Here is a 12,773-nt window from a genome sequence, read left to right as displayed (position 1 = left end):
ATCCACGTTTTCCATTCTTAGTTTAGATATCATCCAAAACATGATCTGTCATTATTCTTCTTACAAAGTGGACTAAGATATCCCTTGGTAATTTTCTCATGGTAGCAAATCTGGAATTTAGTCTATAAATTTTGTCTACTTCAAGATTGAGAGTCTTTCTTCCCAATTAATTAACCTGGCCAAGGCTTTAATAATTCTTGATCTAATCCTCTCCAGACAATTCTGGAACTGCTCGAAATCTTAATTGGAGTTGCTTAAATTGTAATTCCAAAAGAGCCCTTTCATTCAAATCAGCTTCATACTGGATATTGTACTTCTCCAATTTATGCTCCATCAGATCCCCTCTATCCTTCACCTATTTAATATCTCCAGTCAAATGTTGTATTTCCTTGTGAAGTTCCTTTGAAAGTGTATCAAGTTTTGATTCAAGTTTTGTTCCTATTGCCTGAATTAGTTCATGTGTTTTTAGCTATATATTCATCTAAAAAATATTAGAGATTCTGCATCTCCTGATGTTATTCTTTCAGTCTTCTCAATTTGATAAGAACTGTTGATGAGCACTGCTTGAATATTATTTTTTTGTGTCTCCATTTAATTGTCAAGTGATCAAGCCAAAACTTAATGGCATGCTAATCAGAATGTCACTGGGTACTTAGTCAAATACTAACTGAAGTCAAGCTATATTATGTCTACAGCATTCCCACATTCAATTATGGAAGCTACCAAATAAACATATGAGATAGATATTTTTGAGATAGGCATATCACCTGGCAAGATTTGTTCCTAAAATTCATATTGGCTTAGCAAATTTTAATGAGCTTATAAATCAGTCCTTTTCTGATCTACTTCCACAATCTTCATAGGTTTTGATATCAAGCTGAATAGACTATGTTGCTGTATCATTCTTTTCCCACTTTCTGAATTTTCTCAAAGATAATACTTAACAGTTTGACAATAAAATTAGCTTTTTTTTTAGTATCGTAGGATCCAATTCCTCTCTCTGGAAATCTAAACTCTTTACATTCAGAAAGGGATATTTTCTAACAATGATCTGATGTACTATTCCCTGACATAATCAGTATATTATATTGTTTAATGCTTAAACAAGCATATTATGGTTTATGATAAATGGCTTGGTTTTGTTCTATCTTAAATTTGTCCACATTCCTCTCCTTATATGGTCTTAATTGTGGTTCAGTAGTTTAGCTGCATTGTTGCAATCACTGCTTAACACTAATCTTTGTTCCTATTGAGCAGACTACAGTTTATCTCATTAAATAATGACATAATAAAAATAGGAGGAGGAAGGTGGATATGTTTGCCACCCGGAGTTATTTGTAAAAATAATAAAGATGGAGTAGAAATTAATAGATGTCATTTGTTAGAATTTTGCTATCTTTATTGACCAACTGGTATTCTTTTCACTACCTTTTTTAGATATTCCAAAAGAAGCTTTTTTGTTGTTGTTCTTAGCATCTTTCATCAACTTCACCCTATTTTGAGCATTTACATTATGACACTAACTCTGTGATTCCTTCTATTCACCCACTCTTTTTGTTTTTAATCTTCCTTAACTTTTTTGTATAGCTATACTGCGATGTTGTATTCTTCCCTGCTTTCCTACTCCAAACTGGAATTGCATTTAAATATAACAATACAAAAGCACATGCATTCTGCTTGGAGCAGTACACATGAAAAATGTCTAAATGTCATAATAAATTAAGACAAAATTCAGAGTTAGCAGAGTGTCTAAAAAAGGTAATTAAATCTTAAGGTATATTGCAGAAGCATAATGTCACTTGCAAGATTGCTAATTCTGGGCAATTTTATGAAAAATGTTGGTAAAGCGAATGCATTCAAAGAACAGAAACCAGGAAACCCAAGGGGGTTGGAAATTAAGTACTACGAGGTTCTACAGAAAGAGCTGGGTATATTTATCACGGAGAAGAAAACTTAAAAGGGGTAAGAAAACAAATATAACTAAAACCCAATATTTACATGTTGTTTTTACTCAGTCTGGCAGACATCACTGCAATAGACTGCAATTGCAACAAAAATCCTACTTGAACTTATGAAATCTAATATCATTTATATAATAGTTATAACTGATGTAAAATGACACAAATTATACATTCTGTATCCTGTTTAAATGATGTAAAATTTTATAAATACATAATTTGCATAATGATATCACTACGGATGATGTTTTTTACCGTTTAAGGGTAATAGAAAGTAAAGGATAAAAACATTCATTCCTGAGCTCACTATTAAATCAAAGTTTAAATGCAATTGCATAATTCAGAAAAGCATTAGATAATAAATTATTCTCATTTTACATCATAGATATTTTAAAAGTATATCAAGTACTTTAGTGTAAAAATTCTGTTTGAATGAAGTTTTGCCTCAGTTCTTAAATGAAACTTCCTAACTTCAAAAGATATCATATATTAAATTTACTTTTAAAAATTATGTTGAACTTCTGGATCTGATAAATTTGAAATTCAAAGAAAATATATTTAGGGAGGCAACTTCAGAACCAACATTTTTAAGAATGTAACTCTTATGTCAATTTTATCAGTTTTCCTTACAGATGGGTCCAACACTGAATGGATTACTGCCTTGTCGTGGTGAAGGGGCTTGCATAACTCAAAGAAGCTATGAGCTATGCCGTACAGGGCCATCCAAGACGGACAGGTCATAGCAGAGAGTTCTGACAAAATGTGATCCACTGGAGAAGGAAATGGCAACCCACTCCAGTATCTTTGCCATGAAAACCCCATGGACAGTACCAAAAGGCAAAAAGATATGACACTGGAAGATAAGCCCCTCAGGTCGGAAGGTGTCCAATATGCTACTGGGGAAGAGCAGAGGGCTAGTACTAGTAGCGCCAGAAAAAGTGAAGCGACTGGGCCAAAGCTGAAAGGACGCTCAGTTGTGGGTGCATCTGGTGGTGAAAGGAAAGTCCAATGCTGTAAAGATCTTTTCTCCATAGGAACCTGGAATGTAAAATCCATGACTCAAGGCAAACTGGATCTACACATGGACATCACCAGACAGTCAACACAGAAATCAGATTGACCATGTGCTCTGCAGCCAAAGATGGAGAAGCACTATACAGTCAGAAAAAACAAGAGCAGGAGCTAACTATGGCTCAGATCATGAGCTTTTCGTTGCAAAATTTAGGCTTAAATTGAAGAAAGTAGGGGAAAACACTAGGCCACTCAGGTATGAACTAAATCATATAGAGTAAAGGTGACAAATAGACTTAAGGAATTAGATCTGATAGACAGAGTGCTTGAAGAAATTTGGACGGAGGTTCGCAACATTGTACAAGAGATAGCAACTAAAACCATCCCCAAAAAAAAGAAATGCAAGAAAGAAAATGGCTGTCTGAGGAAGCTTTGCAAATAGCTGAGGAAAGAAGGGAAGCGAAAGGCAAGGGAGAAAGAGAAATACACCCAACTGAATGCAGAATTCCAGAGAATAGCTAGAAGAGATAAGAATGCCCTCTTAAATTAACAGTGCAAAGAAATAGAAGAAAACAATAAAATAGGAACAGAGATCTCTTCAAGAAAATTGGAGATATGAAGGGAACGTTTCATGCAAAGATGGGCATGATAAAGGACCAAAATGGCAGGGACCTAACAGAGGCAGAAGAGATTAAGAAGAGGTGGCAAAATTACACAGAAAAACTATACAAGAACGAGCTTAATGTCCCAGATAACCATAATGGGGTGGGTCACTGACCTCGAGCCAGACACCCTAGAATGTGAAGTGAAATGGGCCTTAGGAAATCTGAGCAACAACAAGCTAGTGGAGGTAACAGTATTCCAGCTGAGCTATTCAAAATCTTAAAAGACGATGCAGTAAAAGTGCTACACTCAATTTGGAAAACTCAACAGTGGCCACAGGATTGGAAAAGGTCAGTTTACATTCCAATTCCAAAGAAAGGCAATGCCAAAGAATGTTCAAACTATCGCACAATTGCACTCATTTCACATGCAAGTAAAGTTATGCTTAAAATCCTACAAGTTAGACTCCAGCAGTAGTCTGGAGAACTTCCAAAAATACAGACAGGATTTTGAAGGAGGAACTAGAGATCAAATTGCCAACATATGCTGGATGATGGAGAAAGCTAGGGAGTTCCAGAAAAACATCTACTTCTGCTTCATTGACTATGCTAAAACCTTTGATTGTGTGGATCACAACAAATTGTGGCAAGTTTTTAAAGAGATGGGAGTACCAGACCATCTTATTTGTCTCTTGAGAAACCTATATGCGGGTCAAGAAGCAACAGTGAGAACTGGACACGGAACCACTGATTGGTTCAAAATTGTATTCTGTCGCCCTGTCTTTTTAATGTATATGCAGAGCACATCATGAGAAAAGCAGGGCTAGATGAATCCAAAGTTGGAATTAAGATTGCTGGGAGAAATATCAACAACCTAAGATATGCACATGATACCACTCTAATGGCAGAAAGTGAAGTAGGAACTAAAGAGGCTCTTGATGCAGGTGAAGAAGGAAAGTGCAAAAGTTGGCTTGAAACTCAACATTAAGAAAACCAAAATCATGGCATCCGGCCCTCTCAATTCCCGGCAAATAGGGAAGAAATGGACGTAGTGACAGATTTTACCTTCCTAGGCTCCAAGATCAGTGCAGATGGGGACTGCAGCCAAGAAATTAAAAGACACTTGCTCCTGAGGAGAAAAGCTTTGGCAAATCTAGACTGCATACTAAAAAGCAGAGACATCACCCTGCCAACAAAAGTATGCATTGTCAAGGCCATGGTTTTCCCAGTTGCAATGTATAGCTGTGAAAGTTGGACCATAAGAAAGGCTGAGCGCCAAAGAATTGAGGCCTTTGAACTATGGTGCTGGAGAAGACTCCTGCGAGTCCCCTGGACTGCAAGGCAATCAAACTGGTCAGTCCTAGAGGAGATCAACCCTGACTGCTCTTTAGAAGGCCAGATCCTGAAGTTGAAACTCAAGTACTTTGGCCACCTAATGAGAAGAAAGGACTCATTGGAGAAGGGCCTAATGCTGGGAAAGATTGAGGGCAATAGAAGAAGGGGACAACAGAGAATGAGGTGGCTGGATGGAGACACTGAAGCAGTAGGTATGAGCTTAAATGGACTCCAGAAGATGGTACAGGAAGGCCTAGAGGAACGTTGTCTATGGGGTCGCAATGGGTTGGACACGACTTCGCAATTAACAACAACAACAATAAAAAATATTTTGTAATATGCATGGAACAGATAATGAAGAGTTACCTTTTGATTACTATACATGTACAATTAAACATATATTAACAGAAACTATTTTTTCAAGTTATCTTTTAGATTGGTCTCAGCAGAGTTCTTCTGTATAAACAATGATAACATTTACCTGTTCTTCAGGTGGAATTCCTGTCTTCTCTCGTATTGACTGGATACTATGCAGAAACTACAATGGGTGAAACAATAGAAAGCCATATTAATGCAGAGGAACTTGTGTCACAAAGAGAAGCTACAAAAACCTATATATGTTATCTTTGTCCTTTCCTTACCACACATCTAAATATTTATTCAAACATATTTATTTATTTTTCTACTCCTCTACTGTTGATGCATTTTCTGACATTCCAAAATCCCAATGCATCATTTCAAGCTATGTTGCATATAACCCAAAACTTCTGTAATAAGATTGTGAAATATTTTTTTAAAAAATGGCTATACCACAGAGCAAAATCATTACCCCTAAAAGACAGTGTAATTTGTCTGAAAGTAACAGGAAGTGCAACTGATGTATACTGGATAATATTAAATATCGACAACTACTGAAAGTTAATAGTAGATTCTGTCCCATCTCTATTCACTGTACACTTCGCAAATACAGAAGTCATGTATCATTCTTACAACCTTAATTGGGAATAGTATAATTTCACTTTTCTTATTTGGTCAAAGCTGGGAAAGCCAAATCTTCACATGCCACAGCAATTAGAACATTGTAGTGAATCCCAATTTAAAATTATTTTATATCAAGGGCCCACAGGAGATCATATTCTTTCATCTTTAGCAAAGTAGTGTCTTCATTAGAGCTGAATATATGTATGTCATTGCAAGGTTGCAACAATATTCCTACATAATTGTTCATTGAACCTTATCAATTAGCTTCGTGTCTTCTTCTTAGTTTGGGGACCCTACTAATAGCTCTGAAAAAAGAAATAAGGCAACATGACTGGCTAATAAACTCACACATGTTGGAATCTAAAAATATCCAAACTATTCAAGAGAGTGGAATGCAATAGTGAAGACCATTCAAGGAACAGGAAGTAGTTCCCTTGTATGTGACAACAGAATAGGGTGCTTGACTCTACCTCTGCAGTTGCTTCATTCTGCTTGCAGACAGTTTCCATTCCTCCTAATTTCCAGTGTCCATCCTCACTCACAAATACAGAGGATAAGCAGATATTATTGTGGGTTAGGTTTCCCTAGTAGGTGTTTTTAAAAAGATAAAAAATACATAGTAAGACTGGGAATAGTTAAATGTAAAAGTCTCGTTAGTACTAATTAGATATCCTGAGACAACAGAGGACAGCAGTCAAAACCACAGAGGAACTTTATATCCCACTGGAGAACTAGAAAGAAGGGAGTGTTGTGTCAGGCCAAGTTTATACTAATCAGTTTATTACTCACACACATCTGGACAAAAAGAACAAGGTAGGCTGCATAGAGTTTGCTTGCTTTAGTTGTGGAAAAACTATTCATCAATAACCACTAAAGAAAATAATTAAGGACACTGTGTTCAAATACAGCTCCAAATACAAAGAACTGAAATCCATAGTTCTATCTTTTCAGTTGCCTATTCCATTGAGTAACTACATTTATTCTGCCACTTCTTATAGTTACTTTAAGTACACAATGCATCTAGGGCCAGATAATTATTTCCATGACCAAGTATGTGTTTAATTAGAAGAAATTCATCTCCCGTCTCCAGGCACAAATCAAATTCATGCTGTTATTCCTATCCAATATTTTTTCTCCTGCATTGCTTCTTATTCCTTATTCTCTTCACCAACTCTTTTTATCCCACCTTAACAAAATCTAATGTAAAATCCAGAATAAAGTGTAAAGCATAATAGACTTTTTAAATTATTAACATTATAAAATTGTGCTTCCTCTGGGCTTGAAACAAAGCATAAGCAAATGAATTTGTTTGATTTTGAAAATATTTTGCCCATGAATCAAATAAAAACAAGCCTGATATAAAATAGCAGCTTAAAAAAATTGAAGGATCTCTAACATTGGTTTGTTTTGAGAGAGGAATCAGTGCTTTTTTCACTCTGTACAAGTATAGGTGGACTTTTTCCCCCAATTCTTGGACTAGTAGGCAATTTACTTTTACGTTTCTTTTATTCTTACTTCATCAAGGGCGACCTTGTGGGCACAAAAAATAATGTCTGCAATTTAACTAAACTACAGAAGGAACACAACCACCTCCATTAACAAGCCTTTAAGTCAATTTCATCATCCCTATTTAAAATGCCCATTTTGATATTCCCTCCTTCTATAAACATGATCCTAAGTTCTTGTTCACCTGTCTCCCAGCCCCTAGCTTAGGTGAACATTACACTGTCCTGTCCTGCAACCTGTAACCATTGTCAAAGCAACACTGAAAATGATTGGTTGTAATATTGCTGACATATTCTTCCAGCAACTCAACAATGACTTTTTAATTTAATTAGAATGCTTGACAACAAGATGGCTCCTTCTCCTGCAATACTATAACTGCTTATTCTTTCAAAGACCACGTAAATATAATGGAAATATGATAGTGGCAATTAATTTTCTATTATTTGGATAAGACTGAAAGGATTTTTCTTATTCTGGAAACAATGACAGCTTAGGGGGTAGAATGATATTTGAATATCATTTTTGAATTCTCCTATTGGTTAGCTTGGCAGATAAATGATTGGCTCATGAGTTTTCTTTGTCTCTTCTCAACATTCTGAGGCTAACAAAAGTGATGATCAAAGGATGGTTCCAGAATAGAGACGAAACAGAATGAAAACTGCTTTGGGCACATTCCCTAAATCAGGCCTATGAAAAATTATTTTAGCTTCCAAAAATGCAGATATGTAAAAATACAGCATAATGTGATCTATTTTCCATTAGGTGACACAAAATTATGTTAAAAAACAAAAAAACTAAAGCAGTAAAAAGAAACACCTAACATATGATAGACACACAAAATATAGTGTTAAAGTAACAAATTAACAAAGCCTATCTCCATATGTCTGTCTTTATTTTGATTGGAAAGTGCATAATCGTCACACTCACCCTATCATGAAGAAACACAAGAGCCTGCAAAACATCATAGATTCCAGCACATAACTCTGAAGAAGAGAGAGTCTCCAGGACCTTTTCCAGTGGTTGCACATGCTCTGTAACCAAGTGAATTCCATCTACCTCCACAGTACATGAAAGGAAGCGCAGAAGGCAAGGGTGGCGTAAAGTTTTCAAGTGCTTTCAAAATGCAAACAAAACAAAACAAAAAAACACACCACTCAGTATGACATACATATTCTTATATGCACACACTTCATATCCAATAGTGAAAGGGGGAGAAGACAAATATTATATACTTCCTTTCTGTACAACATGATTTCCATATGATTATTAAACAAATTGAATATTTCATTAGAATATTTGGACAAAATTAATTCTAATTTGATCTCTATCAATTAGGACTTCCACCTGTATATTGGTTTCAAATTCTAGCCTCATAGATAAAATGAGACAAAAAAATCCTGGTATTCCAAAAGTCTAATTTTAAATAACATCTCATAGGTGATTTATATGTAGGCTATCTACATTTTTCTGTAAGTCTGTAATGTTTTTGAAGGACAACTCACAAACAATTCTATGAAATAGTAGTAGTAGTAGTAGTAGTAGTAGTAGTAGTAGTAGTAGTAGTAGTAGTAAAGTTGGAAGGGACCTTGGAGGTCATCTAGTCCAACCTCCTGCTCAGGCAGGAAACCTTATACCATTTCAGACAAATGGCTGTTTAGTCTCTTCTTAAAAACCTCCAGTGTTGAAGCATTTACTGCTTCTGGAGGCAGGCTGTTCCACTGATTAATTGTTCTCACTGTCAGGAAGTTTCTCCTTAGTTCTAGGTTGCTTCTCTCCTTGATTAGTTTCCACCCGTTGCTTCTTGTCCTGCCTTCAGGTGCTTTGGAAAATAGCTTAATTCCCTCTTCTTTATGGCAGCCCCTGAGATATTGGAATACTGCTATCATGTCCCCCCTTGTCCTTCTCTTCGTTAAACTAGACATACCCAATTCTAGCAACCATTCCTTATATGTTTTAGCCTCCAGTCTCCTAATCATCTTTGTTGCTCTTCTCTTACTCTTTCTAGAGTCTCAACATCTTTTTTACATCATGATGACCAAAACTGGATACAGTATTCCAAGTGTGGCCTTACCAAGGTATTGAAGAGTGGTATTAACACTTCACATGATCTTGATTCTATGCCTCTGTTAATGCAGCCTAGCACTGTGTTGGCTTTTTTGGCAGCTGCAGCACACTGCTGGCTCATATTTAAATGATTGTCCACTAGGACTCTGAGGTCCCTCTCACAGTTACTACTATTGAGCAAGGTACCCCCTATACTATAATCTCTAGCAGAAAATACTCTATACAGTATGCAAAATGTCTGCAAAATCACTCACTACAATCCAAATAATATAAATGCAGACAACAAAATCAAAACCTTTAGGATTCCCCAAATACAACAGTTTTGACATTTACTTCTTGCAATTTGTCATGGTCTCTATTTGATATATATAATAATTTTAACTCACTCTTTTTAGAAGTAATTCCATATGCTTAATCCATATATTTACAAAATCAAAGAATACTTAAAACTTTCCCAATTATATTTAAGAACATGTATCAAGAAATAACACCCCATAATCAGATCATGCATTTATTTCTTAAAAAGAGATTAAAGTAATTGAAAAGGCACTAATAAAATTACAATTGGCAGAGCTTTTTTGAGCTCACCTGACCTGAAAATATTTAAAATTATTTTGACGACCACAGGCAATGCAAATTGGACAACAATTTCACCTTCCCTTACTACAGATGTGTAAAACTGATGATATCACCTAGTTATGAGGTAACAAGTTATCTAATAAAACATATTTAAGCAAACAACACTCAGAGAGCACCAAGAACTCCACATATGCAAAATATTTTGAGACTAAAATGTCCAAATACTGAAACATCCCATTCAATTTTATTTAAAGGGTTCTGATGTCAGAATGGCCTATTTGTAGGCAGAATACTTCCAATAAAATTAAAACACATCTTGAAAACTGAGGAAAATATTCTGGTGTTAGAACATTTCAGCCTTGAAATATTTTGCCCATATCTATTTCTTATATAGTTGAAAGCATGTATATTTCTTTTCATTCACTGAATTAAAAAGGTATTTCTAAACCACAGACGTTTCGGGGAAGGGCTCAAATTCACAGCTAATCTGCCTGAATTTATTTAATAAAAAACAGGTAGTTTTCAACTTACGACCATAATTACAGAATTACAGTCATAAGTTGTTGTGATCATTAAGTGGGTAATCATGTGACTGCACCCAATTTTGCCAACTTTTTGTGGCACTTGTTAAGTGAATACAGCAGTCATTAAACAAATCCATTTTACCCCATGGGCATTTTTTGCTGGAAACTGAAAGTAAATGCCAAAAACTGGCAAAAAAAATGTCAACAATTGCAGTCACACGACTGTAGGATACTGCAAATGGCCATAAATGTGAGCCAGTAGCCAGTAGCCAAATGCCCAAAATGCAATCCCATGACCGAATATGACTGTTGAAATTTTGAAATCGAATGATGGGTACCTGATGGCGGGGGGAGGGGAGAGTGCCTGGTTTCTGTTGTAACTTTGAATGGTCGCTATGCGACCGGTCATTAAGCAAATACTACCTGCACGTAAGAAAGTGTATAATTTCTTCTGCAATGCCTATAATTTTATTTATCAATTTACTAAACAGCAGCCAACCAATCTAAAACAGTTACGAATCAGTAATACTTTATCAGCCACAGTGATATATAAACAAAAGTCAAATCCTCAGATACCAACTCTGCCCCTATTTCAAGCACTAATATATGACATAACAATAGTGCCAATAACTTACTGTAGTGTAAGCTTTCATCTCAGACAATCTTTTATTGTGCAAAGGACAAACCAATCTTGATGAAAAATATATGGATAAATATCTAATACTAGAAATGGCAGTAGCAAAAAAACAGTCCTAGAAACACTTCAGCTCTTAGGGATAGGCTATCAGTGATTTCAAGAAAGCAATTCTGAGCCAAATAATTAGAAATATATATATATATTGTAAAACAACTAGCCTGAATATATATTTATGCAGTTATAAAACTTTCTAATTATATCACACAAAATTAGAGCAGGAAAACCTGTCAGCAATATTATATAAAATGACCAGTTTCTACAAATATTTATCAGTGTCTGAGAAACTTCCTGACAGTGAGGACAATTAACCAGTGGAACAGCTTGCTTCCTTCAATCACGGGCGCCCCATCACTGGAGATTTTTAAGAAGAGGCTAGACAGTCACTTGTCTGAAATGATATAGGTTCTCCTGCTTGAGCAGGGGGCTGGACTAGAAGACCTCCAAGGTCCCTTCCAGCTCTATTTTATTCATATTTATATACCGTATCTACTGTGTTTCCCAAAAAATAAGACCTAATCTTATTTTTATTTTTTTGCTTCCAAAAGAAGCAACAGGTCATATTTTCAGGGGGTATCTTTTCCACTCACCTCACGGCGGCATCGACAGCTCCGCCCAGCCGGCCCACTTCTTCTGCGGCCGAAGGAGCAGCTTCATTCTACAGCTGAGAATAGGGCTCCGGCCTGCATTTCGCAATCAGGGGCCTTTCCGGAAGGCCTATAGAGCCAAGAATTGAGCTATGGATTGAATCCATAGCTCAGTTCTCAGCTGCAGAGGCCTTCCAGAAAGGCTTCTGACCGCAAAATGCAGGCCTGGGGATGCCACAGAAGAAGTGGGCCGGCAAGGAGAGGCAAGTGTTGATTCATGGGAAAGCAGGTATGAGGCCTGTGGGGCGGCTCCACCCCCTTAACCCCACTTGATTTTTAGGCATGCGCCTCGACCCAAAACTAGGGCTTATTTTTGAGGTTGGGCTTATATTAGGCCCACCCCCAAAAATTAAGTTAGGGCTTCTTACTTTCAGGAAAACACGGTAACCATTATTATTTTCTTCCCATGCCTAGCTTTGAATGTAAATAGAACATAAAATGTTAAGCATAATATAATTGCTAATTACTTGTGAGAATATAGTCACTGTGGTTTATAAAACATGCTTTATATTTTAATGTTTCTACAAACTCAATAAATATATTCAATAAATTATAACAAAACAACAATGTGAATCCAACCATAATCCTGTCAGAATAATACTCTTATGCCAGGGCTTTTCAACCTTTTCACCCATTGTACTACTTTTAGGATATGGCAATATCCGAGTACCACCAGTCGTCTAGCAAGGTGTCAAAAACTTGATGACCAAAAAAAAAAAAAAAAAGGAAAAAAGTGATAAAGTACAGGTAGTCCTCGACTTGCAGCAGTTCACTTAGTGACTGTTTGAAGTTACAATGGCATTGAAAAAGTGCTCCCCAAGCCACAGCCGAGCAAGACACCTGCCTGCCCACTCAGCAGTGCTCTTCCTCCT

At 36.3% G+C, this 12,773-nt stretch overlaps 2 protein-coding genes across 10 annotated transcripts in view; one reads left to right on the top strand and one right to left on the bottom strand.

The window, feature by feature from the left end:
- The window catches only part of CUNH1orf112 (chromosome unknown C1orf112 homolog), a 132,903-nt gene that overhangs the window by 94,980 nt on the left and 25,150 nt on the right, over positions 1–12,773 (top strand). For 4 of the 5 annotated variants that reach the window (XM_039323989.1, XM_039323993.1, XM_039323994.1 and 1 more), the window contains one exon: positions 2,579–2,711. The exons of the other annotated variant lie outside the window; for it this stretch is intronic. In XM_039323989.1, the coding sequence (XP_039179923.1) occupies positions 2,579–2,701 (123 nt within the window). In that variant the 3' untranslated portion in view covers positions 2,702–2,711. Of the gene's footprint in view, positions 1–2,578; positions 2,712–12,773 lie in introns of those variants that run through there. 5 annotated transcript variants of the gene reach the window in all.
- Positions 1–12,773, bottom strand: part of SCYL3 (SCY1 like pseudokinase 3) — a 38,566-nt gene that overhangs the window by 20,609 nt on the left and 5,184 nt on the right. For all 5 annotated transcript variants that reach the window (XM_039324003.1, XM_039324002.1, XM_039324000.1 and 2 more), the window contains 3 exons: positions 8,321–8,506; positions 6,358–6,471; positions 5,388–5,444 (listed from right to left, as the gene is read on the bottom strand). In XM_039324003.1, the coding sequence (XP_039179937.1) occupies positions 5,388–5,444; positions 6,358–6,471; positions 8,321–8,506 (357 nt within the window). The remainder of the gene's footprint in view (positions 1–5,387; positions 5,445–6,357; positions 6,472–8,320; positions 8,507–12,773) is intronic.

This window comes from Crotalus tigris, unplaced genomic scaffold (assembly GCF_016545835.1).
Source record: "Crotalus tigris isolate CLP2741 ecotype Arizona unplaced genomic scaffold, ASM1654583v1 scf7180000024291.2576520, whole genome shotgun sequence".
Taxonomy (NCBI): Eukaryota; Metazoa; Chordata; class Lepidosauria; order Squamata; family Viperidae; genus Crotalus; species Crotalus tigris.
Note: the sequence above shows the minus strand (reverse complement) of the source record. Positions and strands in the feature narration are given on the sequence as shown.